The sequence below is a fragment of the Mobula birostris genome, unplaced genomic scaffold (genome assembly GCF_030028105.1).
Source record: "Mobula birostris isolate sMobBir1 unplaced genomic scaffold, sMobBir1.hap1 scaffold_783, whole genome shotgun sequence".
In the NCBI taxonomy this organism is placed as follows: Eukaryota; Metazoa; Chordata; class Chondrichthyes; order Myliobatiformes; family Myliobatidae; genus Mobula; species Mobula birostris.
Window position 1 is genome coordinate 88,664 of NW_027278500.1, and position 22,750 is coordinate 111,413.

Consider the following 22,750-nt stretch of genomic DNA (forward strand, 5'->3'; position numbering starts at 1 on the left):
TTTGCAATTAGCCAAGGAAAAGGGGGGATGGGGCCTACCTTCTCTTAGAGATTATTATTTTGCAGCACAGTTGAGAGCCACGATATGCTGGTGCAACCCATCATATGACGCACAATGGAAAAACATTGAGGAGAGGATACTTTCCATCCCTATACAGGCAATTTTGGCTGATAATAATCTACAAAGTGATATAAATAATATTGCCAACCCGTGGGTGAAATGGACCCTTTAAATATGGAAAACTATTATAAAAGAATATAAACTAGAGAGAGACATTGCAATTCTTAAATGGTGTGTATATGACTCGGATTTTAAACTGGATGCTAGATTTCAGGACTGGACATCTAAAGGAATAACAGCTATTCGCAATATAATGAAAGAAGGAAAACTGTTCAGTTTTGAATTGCTCAAAGAGAAACACTTATTAGAAACACAAGACTTTTACCGGTATTTACAGATGCGACAGTATGTTAATAGGACGGTTTAAAATGTAACCAAGGCAAGGACGTCTGATAGAGCAGTTTAGAAAAGCATATAATTCAGACAACGGTAGTAGAATAATTTCAAGCGTGTATAAGGGTTTGTCAAATCTTAAAACACATTTGACTTCATACTTTAAAATAAAATGGAAGAAAGAAGGAGGGATAATGATATCTGAGGAAGAATGGACAATAATATGGAGGTATCAATGGAAGTATACCAGTTCACAGAAATGGAGGGAGTTCCGGTGGAAAAACTTGATAAGATATTTTATTACACCCTCTCAGAAATCCCATTATGATAGTACTACCCCCAACTCCCCACCGCCGTTTGCTGGAGAAATTGTGGAAATCAAAATGCAAACGATTATCATATTTTCTGGGAGTGCCCCATTATCAAAGACTGTTGGAGGGGGATACATAATGCCCTACAAGACATCTTTAAATGTGAAATACCCTTGGAGAGTAAGACCATATATTTTGGGTATATACCTCAAGAATGGTTGAAAAGAGATAAATATTTAATGAATGTACTGCTGGAGGCTGGTAAAAAGACTCTTACCAGGAAATGGTTATCACAGGAGAGCCCAGCTTTAAATGTATGGATGGAAATTACAAAGGACGTTTACAGAATGGAAAAGATAACAGCATCTGTTAATCATAAGTTGGAACAATTTTATTCATACTGGAAAAATGGTTGAACTATATAATACCTCATAGGCCTGATTTTATTCTTACAAGTCAATGAATATGTTGTATAAAAAAAATCACTCCCTACTCTGCACATAATTTTCTTCTTTCGATTCTTCTTTCTTTCCTCTCCTTTCTATAAGTGTATACCTCAGATAAACATTATGTGGAGATTTGTGACAAATATATGATATATATGTACAGTATTTGAAATACATCTTATGGAAAGTTTGTCTGATGATTAAATTCAATAAGAAATAAATTACAAAAATAAGAAAGCACAACAGTGGCTATATTTCATTAGGAGTTTGAGGAGATTTGGACACTCAGAAATTTCTATGGATGTACAGAGCATTCTAACTGGCTGCATCACCATTTGGCATGTGGCAGGGATCGGGTCTATTGCACAGGATCAAAAGAAGCCAGAGCTCACAGATAATAGGATCTCAGATTTGAACTTGGATAAGCTTTGGCAGCAGCAGTTTCAGCCAGACTTCCCTGAATGCAGTCTGCATGAACAACCTGGTTTGTCAAGAGAGGACCACAAATTCATGAAACTGGTTGCAAATTCTGCAAAACTGGTGGACGGCCACTAAAATAGTAGTTTACCTTGGAGAAGGGAGAAGGTTAACATGGCAAATAATAGAAAGATTGCAGAACAGCATGCTCTAAATCTAAGCAGGAGGTTTCTGAGGTATTTGTCATTACGCACTGACTACACAGCTTTCATGAAGGATGTCATCTCCAAAGGTTATGCTGAGAGAATGCCTACGGAGGATCTGGAACACAGTGATGGGAAAGTCTGGTATATTCTACATCACGGTGTTTACCACTCCAGGAAAAGGGAGCTCCATGTTGTGCTTGGCTGTGGAGCGATATTTCAGGGAACATCTCTTAATGTTCGTCTATTACAGGGATCAGGTCCTACTAGCTCACTGATTAGTGTTATGACCAGATTCAGAAAAGAGCCAATGGTGACCATGACAGATATTGAACCAATGCTTCAACAGGTTAAAGTACCAGCAGAAGACGGAGATTTGCTGAGGTTTCTCTGGTGGCTTGTTGTGACCTCAGTCAAGATATGGAGGACTTTAGAATGGGCTTACATCTCTCTGGATCAAAATTCATCACCATTCTGTGCCAATTTTGCTATTAGGAAATGCACAGAAGACAAGGAAGGTGTTGGTGGATGCTATCCCTGAAGAGTCTAAACATCCTGTTATGCTGGTAAAGGACCTCCATATCTCAGACATCCTTTGGAGGCATGTACATCGAGAGGTGGGACATTGTGGTAGTAACCACATATTGTCCAGGTTGCCAGATTTCCGGCACTAGTGCAGCTCCAAGTATAATCCTGTCTAAGTGTGGTGTTTGTCGACAGTTGCACACAGCTCCAGGATGCCAGCACACGGCAGATCTACCTCTGGCCAGGGTCTCTCCAGATGAAATCAGTTTAAACATGTAGGAGTGGATGACTTTGCACCTTGTGAGGTGAAGAGCAGAAGGAGAACAGTGCAGAGGTCAAGAGAAGACCGTGAGTAGCCACAAATTTACCAATTTAGCCTTACGAGCTGTTTACATTGAAGTGGCAATTTTGTTAGACACATTTTCCTTTGTTAATGCATTTTGATGCTTTATAGCAAGATGAGGGCAGGTTGCACTCAGAAAATGTGACAAAAGTTGTGGAGGTAAGGGTGAGTTGAGCAAAGCCATTGAGAAGTGGAACCACTCACAGATCAGTGATGTCTTTCTTCTGAAAGGAATTAAGTGGATTTTTAACCATCCAGCTGGCTCATATCATGGGGGAACATGAGAGAGACTGATCAGGTCTGTGTGAAAAGTTATGATGTTAGGTAGTTCACAATAATTTTCACTGTCTAGGCTGGCCACTTTCAATTCTGAAACAATGAAGCTACTCACGACCATCTCTTGATCTATGGTGTGTAAGATAATGCATATTCTTTTTCCTGTGAGATTGAACTTGTTCATGAGGCACTCTGTGCAGAAAACTGCTGTACTGTCTTGATCCAAGAAAACACAAGTAACCATTGTTTTGTTTCCTATGAGTGGATATGAAGTACAGTATGCTGGGATGCTTAAAATTGAATATATTGCATGAAAGATGCTTCCTACAATCTTTGCTGATGTGTCCTGTACACAGTCAGCCAAGGGAGACACAATTTTCCTTCGGGAAGACTATCTTCTCACTATAAGCCCTTTTCTCCAGCTGAGGGTGCAATTCCAATATGTGCCCACCCCCACAGAACAGACAAACCCTTTTAGCTGTTGAAACTATTTCCCTACCTCTAGTTCTAGGTTCAGTTTTAATTTTACTTCCCACAATGGTCACAGTAGTGGCAAAGCTGATTCCTTTCGCTCTAGAACAAAATTGTGACTTACAGTAGTTTTGTTCACATCTTAGCTTATTACCAGTGATGAAGCATCCTCTATATTCCCAAACACTGGGTCTGTTGCCACTTTTACTTGCCTTTCAATAAAATTAGCAATGTCAATGAAAGTAGCCTTATGCTTGTGTCCTTCTTGAGGTTCACAGACCATGGTTCACCATATATCCCTAAGCTTATAGGGCAGTTTCTTTATAATGGTCAACATATTGGCAAGCATGTCCAGCTCATGCATGTATTGCACTTCTTCCAGGGCATTGCAACAGCCTCCAACAAAAAGAATGTAACCTTAAGAGCCTTCGTGTCTTCAGATTTTATGGATACCCATGAAAGACCCTTTCCCTTGTAGGCAGAAGCAGTTTCCTATTCAACACCAAAATGTTCCTGTAGAAAAGCCTTAGCTTTGATGTATCTTCTCTTAGGGTCAACATGTTGCTAACTTCTAACAAGTTCCCTAGGGTGAACCCTAGTGTACAGTTCAAGGAAATAGAGATAGCTACTATGACACAAACACGAGGAAATCCAATGACTTCTATGACTATCAGTCTTGTTTTTACACTGCTTTTAAAGGCCTTTCACAAATGCATGATACTGCAATGGATCACCGAAGATTTGAACCTCTCTTTTATAGCAAAGATTAAAGGCGTCATTGTGCCAATAAGGTTATTATTTCATTTTGCTTCCTCATAATATCAAAAATATTGTTTTGATCTCCATCATCCGAAACAAGAGCGTTTCCATGCTGTAAGTGAACGTCCCCATGAGCTGCTGGATGTGACATAGGTTCAGAGTGCCTCAATAATGCAGATTGACAGGAAACACCATGAACTAGCTCTTGGGGTTTTGTTCATGTTTCCGAGAAACTTGAGGAATGAAGAAATCAGCACTGACGTTCGGTGGTTTGGTTTTTCCTTGTGTATTTTCAATATAGGCATTCATACCATTGGACTGTCCTGTTGAGCACTTTTAGCACTCGACACACTTGAAGCCCTTAGCCATATGTGCTGCAATTTCTTCCTCCAACTTAAACTGTTCCTTCTTTTTCTGTAGCTATTTCTCTTGTTCTTCCAGTGCATGTTTGTCCCTCAATACTCGTTGCCATTAAAAAAAAATATTCATTTACAGGATGTGGGTGACACCAGCTAAGCCAGCATTTATTGCCCATCCCTAGATACCCTTGAGAAGGTGGTGATGAGCTGCCTTCTTGAACCGCTGCAGTCCCTGAGGTGTACGTACACCCGCAGTGATGATAGGGAGGGAATTCCATGACTTTGACCCAGCGACAATGAAGGAACAGCGATATGTTTCCAAGTCAGGAGTGTGAGTGACTTGGAGTGGCGGTGTTCCCAGGTATCTGCTGTTCTTGTCCTTCTAGATGGTTGTGGGACTGGAAGGTGTTGCCTTAGGAACATTGTTGTGCTGTTGTTGCAGTGCATCTTGTAGATAGTACACACTGCTGCAACTGTTCATTGATGGTGGAGGGATTGAATGCTTGAGGTAGGAGTACCAATCAAGTTGCCTGCTTTGTACTACATGATGTCAAGCTTCTTGAGTGTTGGAGCTGCATTCATTTTGTGACTGGCAAGTATTCCATTACACTCCTGACCTGAGCCCTGTATATGGTGGACAGGATTTGGGGAGTCAGGAGGTGAGTTACACACTGCAGGATTTCTAGCCTTTGACTTGCTCTGGTAGCCACAGTGTTTATATGGCTAGAGCAGTTCAATTTCCTGTCAATGGTCACCCCCAGGATGTTGATAGTAGGCGTTTCAGTGATGGTGATGCCACTGAACGTCAAGGGACGATGGTTAGAGCCTCACTTGTTGGAGATGGTCATTGCCTGGCACTAGTGTGGCTTGAATATTACTTGCCACTTGTCAGCCCAAGCCAGGATATTGTCTAGATCCTGCTGCATTTGGGCAGGAGCTGCTTCACGAATGGTGCAGAACGTTGTATAGTCATCTGCGAACATCCCCATTTCTGACCTAATGATGGACGGAAGGTTATTGATGAAGCAGCTGGAGATGGTTGGTCCTAGGACATTTCCTTGAGGAACTCTTGCAATGATGTCCTGAGGATGAGATAATTGACCTCCAACCACCACAACCATCTTTCTTTGTGTCAGGGATGATTCCAACCAGTGGAGGGTTTTCTCCCTAATTTCCATTGACATTTTAGCTAGGGCACCTTGATACCATACTCAGTCAAATGCTGCCTTGATGTTGAGGGTCTGGTATTTAGCTCTTCGGTCCATATTTGACCAAGGAGGTGATGAGGTCAGGAGCTGAGTGGCCTTAACGGAATCCAGATTGGGCATCCGTAAGCAGTTCTTGTTATTACTGAGTAGGTGCTGCATGATAGCACTGTTGATGACTCCTTCCATTACTTTGTGATGGTTGAGAGTAGGCTGATAGGACAGCAATTGGCTGGGTTGGACTTGAACTGTACACAAGAAACAGGACGTACCTGGGCAATTTTCCACATTGCTGGTGTTGTAGCTGTACTGGAACAGATCGGCTCGTGGCACAGCAAGATCTGGAGTACAAGGGTTCAGGACCATTGGTAGGATTTTGTCTGAGACAATAGCCTTTGTAGTATCTTGTGCTTTCAGATGTTTCTTGATATCACGTGGAGTGAATCAGATTGGTTGCATACTGACATCTGGGATGCTGGGGACTTGCGGTGGAGGCCGAGCTGGATCATCTATTCAGCACCTCTGACTGAAGATTGTTGCTAATGTTTCAGCCTTGTCTTTTGCACACATGTTCTAGGCTCCTCTGTCATCGAGGATGGGGATATTTGTGGAGCCTCCTCCTCCAGTGAGTTGTTTGATTCTCCACCACCTGTCAGGTTCTTCTGGGTTTCGGTGAGACTCAAGTGCAGACCAATGAATACTATTTTACCAGGATTACTAGGGAGCACGAAGGCAACAGTCTTTCAAAAACAGAAGGCAGGCACGAATCCAAAATGACAGGCAGAGGTCTTAACAGGAAAGGCAGTCAGGTGAGGGCAGACAATCCAGAGCGCACAGGCAAAAATCGGGTCCAAGAGCAGGCAAAGTCCAAAACACAGAATCAGGCAAAATCGGTTGGCAGAAGTCACAATGACAAGCTAGAACAACACAGGTCAGAACTGGGACAAACTAGCAGAGAGTGCTCGTCAAGGCGGGGTTTAAATGGACAGGGTAATGAGTGAAAATTAGAAACAGGTGGGTGCAAATGAGGAGACGAGCAGGTAATTGGAGGCAGTCCAAAAAGGGAAAGAGGCTGGGCCAGAACCCACATGGCCAGGTGAAAGAAAACAGAAATTAAAGACTGGCATGATCCAGAGCTACCAGCAGAGGCCCTTCGACCCAGTGTTCAGGCCGGATCCTTAACAGCACCGTTCACAGCTGGATGTGGCAAGACTACAGAGCTCAGATCTGATCCATTGGTTGTGGGAGCACTCAGCTCTGTCTGTTACTTGCTGCTCATGGTGTTTGGCATGCAAGTTGTCCTGTACTGTGGCTTCACCAGGGTGAGGCCTCATATTGAGGTATGCCTGGTCTTGTTCTCAACATGCCCTCCTGCCATTGCCTTAATGCAGCTAAATCAGCCTCTGTTTTAATGCATGGAAAGGACGTAGTTTATACAGAACAACAGAGTTCCACCAGCCAGGCGTTCTGCTTTGACACACTCTCATCTTGGTCTTACATCATCTTGTATGTCATCTGTTATGTCCCAAGTCATAACATGCTTGAAAATTGAGAAACATAGTTTGTTGGAAGGTGATGCATGTCTTTATTTATTGCAGCAGCATCAGATTGAAAGTGGCCATCAATACAAAATGCTTGAGCCAACCGTTTCACATCTTCTTTGAATGCAGTGTCATGTTTATCAATACTTCTGAACATTGATGGAGGAAAGGTATGTGACATGGTGGAGGACAGGGAGGGAGGAAATGGGAGTGAGGAGCGAGAGGGTAGGGGAGAATGAGGAGTCCAAGGGGAGGGTGGAAGAGGGAGAGTGAGTGAAGGAGAGAAGGTAGATAGAGGGGAGGGGCCACGGAAAGGGAGAAAGAGGGAGACAAGGGGGGAGAGGAAAGAGAAGGGAGAGGAAGAGGAGGAAGGGGAAAGTGAAGGGAGAGTGAGGAGAAGGGAAGAGGGAGAACATGGAGAGGAAAAGAGAAGGAGAGGAGGAGGTGAGGCGAGAGAGTGATAGGAGACAAAGGAGAGGGGATAGGGTGGGGGAAAGGGAGAGGAAAGAGTGGGAAGAGGGGAAAGGGGGGAGGTCGAGAAGGAGAAGTGTGGGAAGCAGGAAGAGTAAGGGGAGTGGGGAGAGGAAGGAGGAGAGAAAGTTAAGAAGGTAAGGGGAAGGGAAGGGTGAGATGGAAAAGAATGATTGGAGGGGGACAGAGATGGATGGGAAGGGTAGCAATGGGAGGGGTGGAGAGGACGCAGGAAGGGGGTAGTGATCATATTGATGTACCGTTCCCAGTCTGATGGCCAACATGCCAAGCAGGGTGTGGATGATCAGGATGAGTGATTGAGGGCAGCCCACCCCTCTCCCACAGTTCCTCTGCCCTCCTGATAAAGCCTCACAGCCCTAGAACATGATCTATGTGTTGATACAACAGGTGCGTAGCCAAGCATCCATGAGTGAGCTAACATGGGAATTTCCACATTGTTTACTCATGCTGCAGGAAATATACACATGCGCACATACATACACACAAGTACACACCTACTTTCACACATGTGTACACAGATACATATACAGTACAACACGCAGACACATACAGAGTATTCATGAACACACATAAATACATGGAGATACACACATGCACACACTCATGTAGAGTAGATACACATATTGTGTGACAGACATTCACTCACACACACACGTAGAGAGAGACACACATTCGTATATAAACACATACATGTGGATATACATTTACAGACAGACACATGCATATATACAGACATGTAGACACACATATATACACCTATATACACACACATACAGACCTGCACACACATAGCTGCACTGCCCACCTTGTTGGGTAAAGGCCGACTCAGGAGCCATGTGATCGCCATCTGAAGAGCGGACTGACTCATATCGGGTAGCGTGTCCATGAGCTGCTCGATTGAGAGGTCTTCCTTGGAGGAGGGTGGAGGCTTCCTCATGGTGCAAGGTGAATTTGGCACCCAGCAGCACCAATCATACTGTCAGGGGCAAGGTCAAAATTCAAGGGTCAGAGATAACAGTGAAATAGCATGAAAACTACAGATGCTGGAAACCTGAGACAAAATAAAAAACATGCTGGAAACACTCATCAGATCAGGCAGCATCTGTGGAGAGAGAAACTCAGTTGATGTATTCAGGTTCTAATCAAAGGTCATAGAACTAATTAACATCATTCCTCCTTCTGTAGATGCTTCGGAGTGTTTCTGGTGCTTTTTGCTTTGATTAGTTTTAATTTGGAGAGAAGATGTGGGCAGGGATGGGTTAAGATTTTTAAGATAAGATTAGCTTTACTTGTCACATGTACATCAAAACATCGACAAATACAGCAGAAGGGCATCATTTGCTACAATGACCAACACAGTCCAAGTGTCGCCAAGCTTCCAGTACTAACATAGGATGCGCACAGTTTGCCAACCACAGCCCAAACCCTGAACATCTTTGCAATGTGGGAAGAAACCGGAGCACCTGGAGGAAACCCACATGGTCACAGGGAGAATGTACAGACTCCTTACAGACAGTGTCGGAATTGAACCCGAGTCGCGGGTGCTGTAATAGCATTACATTAACTGCTGTGCTACTGTGCTGGCCTATGGATGTGGGCAGGAATGGATAGGACAAAGGGGATACATGTGATAGGACAGGTTAAGTAAGTACAAGTTGTTAACGATGTAGTTAGAGGGTGATAAAGAAGTGGGCTCTGTTGCAGATAGTAGGTCAGGGTGTTCAACAGGACATGGAAGATAGCCGATCCAAAGAAGGAGGAGGGGGGAAGCAAGAGGCAGCAGGTGACTGGTGGACCAAGGAGGGGTGAAGAATGATGAACAGTTGAATGAGGGGGAGGAATGGTGTTGGGGATCGGGGCAAGTGGATGAGATGGAGCCAGACAAGGGGCAGGTGGAGCCAAATGAGGGGAGAGTGATGGGGGAGGTGCAAGGTGGCTGGATGTGATAAATGGGAACACAAAGTTTACCAGTGCAAGGTAAGGAATGTGATAATGAATACCATTAGGGGTAAGATGTAGGGCAGCTGGAACCAGATGGGGAAGGGATGGAGTGGGTGAAATGTGTGGATGACATGTGGATCAAACCAGGAGGGGGAGAGGGCAAAAAGTAGCTGATAATCTCCATATTCCAGCCCGTAACCTCTTGTGTTTATCCATCACTTTAAATTCGTACCTCTTGGTGTTCGTCTGGGGAAGAGAAGCCCTTCTCATTGACACTCCAAAGGCTTCTACTGAGGCAGGAATCCATCCCACCCCAGGACACTGGATAGCAGGCTCGATCCCTCAGCTCTGATTGACCTGTCTGTCAACAGTCAACCCTGCGATGTATGCAAGGTGCGAGAACAACAGTAGAGTGGCATGATGAAATGTTTTTACTGAGTCATGTTAGTGACATGCAACTTACAGTGTGGGAGCTACAAAATTGGCCCACAGAGATGAAAGACCCACGCACTCGAATGCCCAATCAATTTACTGCAGGATCAATTGACTGCATGTGGACTTGCCACCTTCTTGTAATTGATCTGTTATGATTCCCGGTTCTTGCCCCTTGCCCTGAATATTGCTCAGCATCTGCACCTTCACACAAAGATCAACCTGGAACAGGTGATGGTCTGGATCCCTCCAGTGTGGAGAGGTTGAAGGATATTCCAGGATGAGACGGAGCCCTTACCTGACCATTGTTCACCGCAGCGTGCTGGGCAGAGGCGATGAAGATCACCGTGGTGAGGAATTTGAACAGCTCCTCCCTGGTCAGAAAGCTTGTCGGGAAGCCTGAAGCCAATATGGACAGGGTTAGATGCTGGACATGAACAAAATGCCGCAGGAGAGTCACTGTATGAACTTCGTAGTTTGATCAGACATAGTGGACATTGGAAATACTGCCAGTGAGGATGGGTTCAGGGGCTCTATTGTGTTCTTTGTGTGAGATGTAGGGAATCTGGGAGACCTCGAGCCTCCCGGATAACCACATCTGCACCAGATGTACCAAGCTGCAGCTCCTCAGAGAACATATTAAGGAAATGATAAAGCAGCTTGATGACTTTTGGCTCATGGGAAACTGTGGAAGTGATAGATAGGAGCTACATGGAGGTGGTCACCCCTAAGCTGCAAGTGGTAGGAAGCTGGGTGACTGTCATAACAGGGTAGGGAAATGGGCAGAGGGTGCCGAGTACCCCTGTGGCCGTTCCCCTCAATAATAAGTCACACCACTTTGGATCCTATTGGTGGTGGGGGGTTGCTACCAGGAGGAGCTGCAGTAATCGGGTCTCTGGCATTGAACCTGGTGCTGTGGCTCAGAAGGGAAGTGGGGAGAGGAGGATTCCATAGTTAGAGGAGTAGACATGAGATACTGTGGATACAATAGAAACACTCGGTGATATTTTGCCTCACAGGTACCAGGGTCAGGGACGTCTTGGACTGGGTCCGCAGCATTCTGAAGGGGGAGGGAGAGCAGCCAGAAGACTTGATATAAACTGGTACCAATGACATAGGTAACAAAAGAGAGGAGGTCCAGAAGAGAGAAGTTAAGGAGCCAGGTAGAAAGCTGAAAAGCAGGACCTTTAGGATAGTATTCTCTGGATTGCTGCCTGTGCTGAGCACCAGTGAGGGTAAGAGTATGATGACTTGGCAGAGGAATGCGTGGCTAAGAAATTGGTGCAGCGGCAGGGCTTCAGATTTCTGATCATTGGGATTTTCTCTGGGGGAGGTATGATGTGAACAAAAGGGACAGATTACACCTGAACTTGAGGGGGACCAATATCCTTGCAGGCTGATTTCCAGAACTATTGGGGTGGGATTAAACTGATTTGGCATGGGGATGGGAAACTGGGTGATACATTTGAAGACAGGGCATTTGGTATGCAGGCGAATGCAGTGTGTAGTGAGACTGTCAGGAAGGACAGGCAGATAACAGGGCAAAATTTCAGTCAGTGGAATGAGTGTAGGGTAATGGGGGGAGGTGGATATCGAGAAGTGTGATAGATACAGGACTGTCGGTGTTACATTTGGATGCACACAGTATGCAAAATAAAGGGGACGATCTTGTAGCGCAGTTAGGGATTGGCAGGTATGACATTTCAGAGGTATGACATTGGCAGGTATGACATTTCAGACATCACTGAGTCATGGCTGAAAGAAGATTATTGTTGGGAGCTTAACATCCATGAATTTATATTGTATTGAAAGGGCAGGCAGGTAGGCAGAGAGGAGTGACATGGTTCTGTTGGTAATAAAATAAATCAACTCCTTAGGAAGAGGTAACATAGAATTTGAAGATGTAGAATAATTGTGGCTAGAGTTAAGGAACTGCAAGGGGAAAAATAACCTGATGGGAGTTACATACAGGCCTCCAAACAGGAGCCAGGATGTGAGCTACATCTAGAAAGGGCCATCTTATGAAAGTAATGGGCAATTTCAATTTGCAGGCAGATGGGAAATTTAGGTCTTGGATGCCAATAGAGAGAGAATTTGTAGAATGCCTATGAGATTTTTTTAGAGCAGCTTCTGGTTGAGCCCACTAGGGGATTAGTTATTCGAGATTGGCTGCTATGTAATTGACCAGATTTGGTGAGGGATCTTAAGGTAAAGGAATCCTTAGGAGCCAGTGATCATAATATGATAGAATTTTCCATGCAATTTGAGAAGGAGAAGCTAAAGTCGGATGCATCAGTATTTCAATGGAGTAAAGGGAACTACAGAGTTGATTGGAAGGGGAAACTAGCAGGGATGACAGCACAATAGCAATGGCTGGAGTTTCTTGGAGCAATTTGGAAGGCACAGGATAGATTCATCCCAAAGAGAAGGTATTCTAAAGGCAGAATGATGCACCGTGTCTGACAAAGGAAGACAAAGCCAACATAAAAGCAAAAGAGAGAGCATATAATACAGCAAAGAGTACTGGGAAGTTAGAGGATTGAGAAGCTTTTAAAGACCAACAAAAAATCAATAGGGCGCAAAAGGATGAAACATTAAGGTAAGCTAGCCAATAATATTAAAGAGGATACCAAAAGATTTATTTTAGATATATAAAGAGTAAAAGAGAGGTGAGAGTAGATATTGGACTGCTGGAAAATGACACAGGAGAAGTAGCAAATGGGGACAAGGAAGTGGCAGACGAAACTGAATAAATATTTTGCATGAGTCTTCACTATGGAAGACACTAACAGTATGCGGATATCCGAGAGTGTCAGGGGGCATAAGTGAGTGCAGTTACTTTTACTAGGAAGAAAGTGTTTGCAGAGCTGGAAGTTCTGAAGGACTAGGTGCATGAGGAATCTGAAAGAGGTCATGATCTTTCATGAATCACTAGATTTGGGCATATTCCTGGAGGACTGGGATATTGCAAATCTCACTCCACATTTCAAGAAGGGAGGGAAGCAGAAGGAAGGAAATTATAGGCCAGTTAGCCTGACCTCGGTGGTTAGGAAATGTTGGTGTCAATTGTTAAGGATGATGTTCAGGGATACTTGAAGGCACATGATAAAATAGGCCGAAGTCGGCATGGATTCCTTAATGGGAAATCTTTCTTGACAAATCTGTTTGAATATTTGAGGAAATAACAAGCAGGATAGACAAAGGAGAATTGGTGGATGTTGTGTACTTGGATTTTCAAAAGGCCTTTGACAAGGTGCCACACAGGAGGCTGCTTAGCAAGACAAGAGCCCATGGTATTACAGGAAATATACTAGCATGGACATAGCATTAGTTGATTGGCAGGAGGCAAATATTGGGAATAAAGGGAGCATTTTCAGATTGGCTGTCAGTGACTACTGGTGTTCCACAGGTGTTGGTGTTGGGACCACTTCTCTTTATGTTGTATGTCAATGATTTGGATGACAGAATTGATGGTTTTATGGCCAAGTTTGCTGAGGATACGAAGATAGGTCGAATGACTGGTAGTGTTGAGGAAGAAGGGAGGCTGCATGAGGACTTCAATTAGGAGAATGGTCAAGGAAGTGACAGTGAAGTGAAGTGTTGGTAGAATCTCAGGTGGTGACAAGAGGGCGTACAGGAGTGAGATATGCCAACTAGTGAAATGGTGCCGCAGCAACAACCTGGCATTCAATGTCAGTAAGATGAACTAACTGATTGTGGACTTCAGGAAGGGTAAGATGAAGGAACACATACTAATGCTCATAGAGGGATCAGAAGTGGAGAGAGTGAGCCGCTTCAAGTTCCTGGGTGTCAAGATCTCTGAGGATCTAACCTGGTCCCAACATACTGATGTAGTTATAAAGAAGGCAAGACAGCGGCTATACTTTATTAGGAGTTTGAAGAGATTTGGCATGTCAACAAATATACTCAAAAACTTCTATAGTTGTACCGTGGAGAGCATTCTGACAGGGTTCATCACTGTCTGGTATGGAGGGGCTACTAAACAGGACGGAAAGAAGCTGCAGAGGGTTGTAAATCTAGTCAGCACCATCTTGGGCACGAGCCTACAAAGTACCCAGGACATTTTTAGGGAACGGTATCTGAGAAAGGCAGTGTCCATTATTAAGGATCTCCAGCACCCAGGGCATGCCCGTTTCTCACTGTTACCATCAGGTAGGAGGTACAGAAGCCTGAAGGCACACACTCAGTGATTCAGGAACAGCTTCTTCCCCTCTGCCATCCGATTCCTAAATGGACGTTGAAGCTTTGGACACTACCTCACATTTTTTATTACACAGTATTTCTGTTTTTGCATATTCCTTTAAATCTATTCAATATATTTAATTGATTTACTTGTTTATTTATTGTTATGTTTTATTTAATTTATTATTTTTTTCTCTCTCTGCTAGATGATGTATTGCATTGAACTGCTGCTGCTAAGTTAACAAATTTCATGTCAAATGCTGGTGATAATAAACCTGATTCTGATTCTGAAGTAGAATATAGTGTTGGGAAGTGTATTGTCATATGCTTTGGTAGAAAGAATAAACGAGTAGACTATGTTCTAAACGGGGAGAAAATTAAAAGATATCCAAGGTGCAAAGGAATGCAGGGTCATGCAGGATTCCCTAAAGGTTAACTTGCATGTTAAGTCAGTGGTGAGGAAGGCTGGCATCATTCTGAGAACCAGAATATAAAAATGAGGATGTAATGCTGAGGCTTTATAAGGCATTAGAGAGGCCTCACTTGGAGTAGTGTGAGCAATTTTGGGCCCTTTATCTAAGGATATGCTGACATTGGAGGGTCTTTAGAAGGGGTTCACGAAAATGATTTCAGGATTGAAATGCTTGTCATATTGTATATGAGGTGTTGGATGGGATTGGGTCTCTGCTTGGAATTTAGAACACTGAAGGGGGTCTCACTGAAAACAACCAAGTAGATGTGGAGAGAATGTTTATAGTGGGGGAGTCTTGGACCAGAGGGTAAAACTTCAGAATAGAGGGATGTCCATTTAGAAAGGAGATTAGGAGGGAGTTCCTTACCCAGAGGGTGGTGAATCTGTGGAATTCATTGCCACAGCTGGCTGTGGAGTCTGGTCACTGAGTGTATTTAAAGTGGAGATTGATAGATTCTTGATAAGTCAGGGCGCGAAGGGTTACAGGGAGAATGCACAAGAATGGGATTGAGAGGGAAATGGATCAGCCATGATGAAATGGGGGAGCAGACTCGATGGGCTGAGTTGCCTAATTCTGGTCCAATATTTTATGGTCTTATAGTTATAATCCTGCACTTTACTGCTTAACTGCAGTGCACTCTCTGTACCCTTTACACTTTGTTCTGCATTGTTATTACACATAATGCTACCCATTACACCAGTGCTGTTTAGGGTAGCAATGAAGGTCCTCCATCTCAGGTGATGTTCAGGGCTTCCTTCATCATATCAGTCACTCGGTTTTTGCTACTGTCAGTCATGCAAGTCCCAGGTGGAGACTCAGAAATACCGTCACACTCAGATGTAGAAGGAATCTCCACTGCTGTTTCTGTAACAATTTTGTTTTACCAGTCAGGGTTGTTAGCCCTGAACTGAACCCCTGAACCTGGAGGACTGGTGGACCACTCTCCATCTTGCTTCTACCCTTTGAACTGTCTGGTATGGGTGACCCTACCAAGAGCAAAAACGTAAAGCCCTGTCTCCAGCCAACATCGCTCTATGGGTCATTGAGGCACGCAAGCCTCCAAACCATGACAAAGTTGAGGTCCCCATGGAAGTGGATTGTTCTATCTCAATGTACCGTGTATTGCTTTGATTTGAATGAACATTATGCAAGACAAACTTTTCACTCTATTTTGGTACATGTGACAATGGTAAACCAACATCAATACTAACAACACACACAAAATGCTGGAGGAGCTCAGCAGGTCAGGCAGCGCCTGTGCAAAGGAATGAACAGTTGACATTGCAGGTTGAGACCATTCATGACCCTAAACTTTGTTTATTCCTCTGTGTAGATGCTGCTTGACCTGCTGAGTTCCTCCAGCATTTTGTGTGTATTACTCTGGATTTTCAACATCTCGTGTGTTTACCAATACCAACAATCCTCTGTGATTTCCATTTTGTTCTTCTCATTTTCCCATCAGCTTCCTGCAGGTTCTACCCTTCATCAAAGCACTTGCACATGACTCCATACCCAGCCCAGTAATTTTCAGTGGCCAATTGGTCTACCAGCCCTCTCATGCTTGGGACATGGGTTGAAAACAGGACACCTTCAGTGCTGCAGCTAGTAAAGCTGCCACAATCCAGCTCCAGAGAAGCAGGTTTGATCCCAAGGTGCTCCTGTTTCTAAACTAGTATGTGGGTGAGGGGTAGAACCTGGGGAAAATAAATTGAGATAAGTGTAAAAGTGTGCTTGACTGTCAGCAGAAACTGAGTGGGACAAAGTCTTGGGTCTTGGGCAAGTTTGATCGTTGAGATTTGTGAATTAGACTTGTTTTTAGAGGACTCTGCAGTTCAAGTTATATGGGTTTCTGGTTACTCCTTTTTATTCCTATTTTGCGTGATTTTGACTGGGATGGACTGGCTCTGCGATCTGCAGCCAACGAATGGCACAATGTTAAACTGAACTGAACATTCCTAGACTGTTTCAAGGATCCTGCAGTTTGATGCTTAATATTCTGTTTACTATTCCCTCACTTTTTGCTGTTTGCATGATTTTTTTTTTTTTTTTTTGCATATTGGGTGTTTGACGTTTTCTTTGAACGGGTTCCATGGTGTTTCTTTGTTTTGTGGCTGCCTGTGGGAAGACGAATCTGAAGGTTTTATACTGCATACATACATTGATAACAAATGTACTTTGAATCTTTGAATCCTTGAAAAGGGTGCATGCTGGTTAGTAAGGACTTAGTGGGCCAAAAGGCCTGTTTCAATGCTCCATGACGCATAGACACCCAAGGGAAATCCACTTGGTCACAAAACAGGAAAACTCCACACATGGTCATTACCCAAGGTCAGAATTAAACCCAGGGTTGCTGAGACAGGGAGGCAGTAGCTTTATCACATGCGCCACGGTGCTGCCCTCAGTATCACGGCTACATTTGGATCATCAAGCAGGCATCAGATAGGAAGAAGGGAAAAGTTATGAGTCAAGTACCTGAGCCACTGGAAAGTGTCCCACAGTCCGGTAGCTGGAAAATTTATGGCCTTAAATAAACCTACTGTAACATGCTGACCCTGAAGTTACAATGAAAACCCCGGGGACAGAGACCAGCCACTCTTCCTCCTCTCCCTTCTACATGACTCCAGACCCAGAACAACAGCTGAGACTTAAACACCACTCACCACCACCCCCCCCCCCCGGGGGCAATGAACAATGGGCATTACTGACAGCGTCCTTATCTCAAGAGTGGTAAAACCCTGGTGGTCACTTCATCTCTTGGATCCAGGTTCCAAACAGAGAGGATACAGTGGTTCAGGACAAGATCCATTTTTTGGAGAGGTTGACAATGGGGCATCACCTGGAGCTTCTCTTTTCTCACCTGATTGCTGTCCCTCCCAACTATACCTCAAAACTAGAACTTTCACTCACCAATTCCAGGGAGATCTGCAAATCCCTCTTGGACCACATCCTTCAGCCAAGCCTGCAACTCCACGTCTTTAAGTACGTCGGAGTCACTCTTGTAGTAGAGCCCCATGATGTTCTTCACGTACCTGTGGGGCAGAAACATGATTAAGCAGCCCCCTCCATCTTGTCCGTCTGCAAGACCCTTCTCTGAGAAACTCCCCTGTTTAAGCCCTCCTCTGGTCTCTGTCTCAGCCTGGAAATACATTGCTGTTCCTCCATCATCCATGGGTCCAAACCCCGTGACTCTCTTTCCAACATTACTGTTCACCAGAGGAGTGACATTTAAGCCAGATGTGTGCAGGAGAGCAGAGAGAAGAAGACAACTGGTAAATTTGTGAATTGATAATTAGGTTCATACTGAGGGCAGTGAAAAACTTCTGCTTTGCATGCCATCCATTTCATCACATCAGTACATTGAGGTAGTGCAAGGGAAAAAGCAACAACAGGATGCAGAATAGAGTGTTACACTCACAGAGGAAGTGTAGCGCAGACAGACAACATGATGCAAGGGTCATAACGAGGTAGATTGTGAGGACAAGGGTCTATCTTATTGTACTGGGATATGTTCAGTAATCTTCTAACATCAGGATAGAAGCTGTCATTGAACCATGTGGTACGTGCTCTCAGACTTTGTACCTTCTGCCCATCTGGGGATGTGGTGGAGTGTGGAAGAGAGAATGTTCAGGGTGGGTGCAGTCTTTGATTATGCTGGCTGTTTACCAAGACAGCTGCAAGTGTGGAAGAGAGATTGTTTTTTTTTCCCTCTCTCACGAATAGAGGTGCATCCGCAAGTCTGCAGTTTTTTCATGGAGTATAGAATCTTGGGTGGAAGGGAACGAAAGGGTTGTGAGGAAATATGTCGAAAAGCTGCGGAGAGTGGACAGTGACCCAGGTGGTAGAAACAAGAGGCAGTTGACATTTTCTAAGGGGGAATGAAAGAGGCACTCGATAAGGAATAATTTGCCACCCTGTTGTGAAAGAACAGGCTTATGGGTCTGAAGGAATTGTTCTACCAGCAGAGAATCAATGGACATAATGGCCTTTTTTCTTGCTGTGACAAATTCTCTCATTGCCTTATGCCAAACTTTAGCAACTAGGAGCCAATACGAGCTGCTGAAGGAGTTCAGCAGAATCATTGGAGGGACAGGTACACATTGGCAGGTATGATATTGTGGCCATCACAGAGACCTGGCTAAAGGATGCATGTCTCTGGGAGCTGAACGTCCAAGGATACAGGGTGTATCGGAAGGATAGGAAGATAGGCAGAGGGGGAGGCGTGGCTTTATTGGTAAGAAATGATATTAAATCATTAGAAATAGGTGATACAGGATCGGAAGGTGCAGAAACTTTATGGGTTGAGCTAAGAAATTGCAGGGGTAAGAGGACCCTGATGGCAGTTATTTATAGGTCTCCAAACAGCTGCAGGGATGTGGACTACAAATTACAACAGGAAATAGAAAAGGCTTGTCAGAAGGGCAGTGTTATGATAATTGTGGGGGATTTTAACATGCGAGTAGATTGGAAAAATCAGGTCGGCACTGGATCTCAAGAGAGAGAATTTGTAGAATGTCTGCGAGATGGCTTTTCAGAACAGCTTGTTGTTGAGCCCACTAGGGGATCGGCTGTACTGGATTGGGTATTGTGTAATGAACCGGAGGTGATTAGAGAGATTGAGGTGAAGGAACCCTTAGGAGGCAGTGATCATAACATGACTGAGTTCACTGTGAAATTTGAAAAAGAGAAGCCGAAATCTGATGTGCCGGTATTTCAGTGGAGTAAAGGAAATTACAGTGGCATGAGAGAGGAACTGGCCAAAGTTGACTGGAAAGGGACACTGGCGGGAAAGACGGCAGAGCAGCAGTGGCTGGAGTTTATGCGAGAAGTGAGGAATGTGCAAGACAGGTATATTCCAAAAAAGAAGAAATTTTCGAATGGAAAAAGGATGCAACCGTGGTTGACAAGAGAAGTCAAAGCCAAAGTTAAACCAAAGGAGAGGGCATACAAGGAAGCAAAAATTAGTGGGAAGACAGAGGATTGGGAAGTTTTTAAAACCTTACAAAAGGAAAGCAAGAAGGTCATTAAGAGGGAAAAGATTAACTATGAAAGCAAGCTAGCAAATAATATCAAAAAGGATACTAAAAGCTTTTTCAAGTATATAAAGAGTAAAAGACAGGTGAGAGTAGATATAGGACCGATAGAAAATGATGCTGGAGAAATTGTAATGGGAGATAAGGAGATGGCAGAGGAACTGAGTGAGTATTTTGCATCAGTCTTCACTGAGGAAGACATCAGCAGTATACCGGACACTCAAGGATGGCAGGGAAGAGAAGTGTGCACAGTCACAATTTCGACAGAGAAAGTACTCAGGACACTGAATAGTCTAAAGGTAGATAAATCTCCCGGACCAGATGGAATGCACCCTCATGTTCTGAAGGAAGTAGCTGTGGAGATTGCGGAGGCATTAGCGATGATCTTTCAAAAGTCGATAGATTCTGGCATGGTTCCGGAAGACTGGAAGATTGCAAATGTCACTCCGCTGTTTAAGAAGGGGACAAGGAAGCAAAAAGGAAATTATAGACCTGTTAGCTTGACATCGGTGGTTGGGAAGTTGTTGGAGTCGATTGTCAAGGATGAGGTTACAGAGTACCTGGAGGCATATGACAAGATAGGCAGAACTCAGCATGGATTTCTTAAAGGAAAATCCTGCCTGACAAACCTATTACAATTTTTTGAGGAAATTACCAGTAGGCTAGACAAGGGAGATGCAGTGGATGTTGTATATTTGGATTTTCAGAAGGCCTTTGACAAGGTGCCACACATGAGGCTACTTAACAAGATAAGAGCCCATGGAATTATGGGAAAGTTACATACGTGGATAGAGCATTGGCTGATTGGCAGGAAACAGAGAGTGGGAATAAAGGGATCCTATTCTGGTTGGCTGCCGGTTACCAGTGGTTTTCCGTGGGGGTCCGTGTTGAGGCCGCTTCTTTTTACATTGTACGTCAACGATTTGGATTATGGAATAGATGGCTTTGTGGTTAAGTTTACTGACGATACGAAGATAGGTGGATGGGCCGGTAGTGTTGAGGAAACGGAGAGTCTGCAGAGAGACTTGGATAGTTTGGAAGAATGGGCAGAGAAGTGGCAAATGAAATACAATGTTGGAAAGTGTATGATTATGCACTTTGGCAGAAATAATAAACGGGCAGACTATTATTTAAATGGGGAAAGAATTCAAAGTTTGGAGATGCAATGGGATTTGGGAGTCTCGTACAGGATACCCTTAAGGTTAACCTCCAGGTTGAGTCAGTAGTGAAGAAGGCGAATGCAATGTTGGCATTCATTTCTAGAGGAATAGAGTATAGGAGCAGGGATGTGATGTTGAGGCTCTATAAGGTGCTGGTGAGACCTCACTTGGAGTACTGTGGGCAGTTTTGGTCTCCTTATTTAAGAAAGGATGTGCTGACGTTGGAGAGGGTACAGAGAAGATTCACTAGAATGATTCTGGGAATGAGAGGGTTAACATATGAGGAATGTTTGTCCGCTCTTGGACTGCATTCCTTGGAGTTTAGAAGAATGAGGGGAGACCTCATAGAAACATTTCGAATGTTGAAAGGCATGATCAGAGTGGATGTGGCAAAGTTGTTTCCCATGATGGGGGAGTCTAGTACGAGAGGGCATGACTTAAGGATTGAAGGGCACCCATTCAGAACAGAAATGCGAAGAAATTTTTTTAGTCAGAGGGTGGTGAATCTATGGAATTTGTTGCCACGGGCAACAGTGGAGGCCAAGTCATTGGGTGTATTTAAGGCAGAGATTGATAGGTATCTGAGTAGCTAGGGCATCAAAGGTTATGGTGAGAAGGCGGGGGAGTGGGACTAAATGGGAGAATGGATAAGCTCATGATAAAATGGTGAAGCAGACTCGATGGGCCTAATGGCCGTTTCTGCTCCTTTGTCTTATGGTCTTACGGCCTTACGGTCTTATGAAATCAACAGTGCGATGTTTCAGATCCTCCTCTGAAGAAGAGATCCTACTCCCTCTTAGATTAGAGCGGCTGCCAGTATGTTGGCTTCTTCCCAATGTGGAAACCCTCTGCACCAGATTCCTGAAACATTGACCGTCCAATTCCCTCCACAGATGCTGCATAACCCATTGAGCTCCCCCAGCGCTTTGTCCATTACTCTAGCTCCAAGCATCTGTTGTCTCTTGTTCAATGTTCAATGTTGAAAGTTAATTTTTTATCAAAGTACATACAGTATATATCACCATATTCTACCCTGAACATCTAAATACAATATAGTGAAGTCCAACAACAAAATGAAACTCGATACACAAACAAAGACTGACAAACTAAATGTCATCAATTAAAACATGCAATCCAGTTGTCTCTGACTACCAAAAGAACTTACTTGTTGATAGCACCCCAGATTTGGAGTCCATCATCCCGATAGAAGTATTCCTTCAACCCCTGGACTCCACGGTCCTGCAAGTTGTCAGGGAGACATATGGACCTGTAGGTGAATGACTTAAAGATCTGCTGGGCAAATGCATCCAGGCCAGGGCCACCTGAAGCCACTAACTGGGGAAAAAATATCAAACCAGATTTCTCCATTTAGAATTTAATTATTTGTTGGAGCTGTAGATGAATCAAGAGCCTCTCAAACCTCATCCAGTGCATTATAAGATCAAGGAAGATTTCATCACTACTTCAATTCCCTATATCCATTTATGCCCACCTCCACCCCTCCCCCACCACCATCATAAGCCAACCCTGGATAATTTTCACCCCTTACTTAAGAAGAACAGTAGTGTAGTGGTTAGAGTAACCAGCGACTTGGGTCCAATTCCCATTGCAGTCTGTACGGAGTTTGTATGTTCTCCTCCCACATTTCAAAGACGTACTGGTTAGTGGGTTAATTGGTCACATGAGTGTAATTGGACGGGGCCAGCTCAT

General features: G+C 44.1%; 1 protein-coding gene across 4 annotated transcripts in view; it reads right to left on the reverse strand.

Annotated features, from left to right (window-relative positions):
- Window positions 1-22,750, reverse strand: part of LOC140193735 (polyunsaturated fatty acid 5-lipoxygenase-like) — a 74,347-nt gene that overhangs the window by 6,356 nt on the left and 45,241 nt on the right. Inside the window, exons 10-14 of one of the 4 annotated variants that reach the window (XM_072250913.1) lie at window positions 22,206-22,375; window positions 17,758-17,879; window positions 10,473-10,573; window positions 8,607-8,777; window positions 1,139-7,308 (exon numbers count right to left, since the gene is read on the reverse strand). In XM_072250913.1, the coding sequence (XP_072107014.1) occupies window positions 7,252-7,308; window positions 8,607-8,777; window positions 10,473-10,573; window positions 17,758-17,879; window positions 22,206-22,375 (621 nt within the window). In that variant the 3' untranslated portion in view covers window positions 1,139-7,251. Of the gene's footprint in view, window positions 1-1,138; window positions 7,309-8,579; window positions 8,778-10,472; window positions 10,574-17,757; window positions 17,880-22,205; window positions 22,376-22,750 lie in introns of those variants that run through there. The other 3 variants (XM_072250912.1, XM_072250909.1, XM_072250910.1) reach the window with 3 other exon arrangements.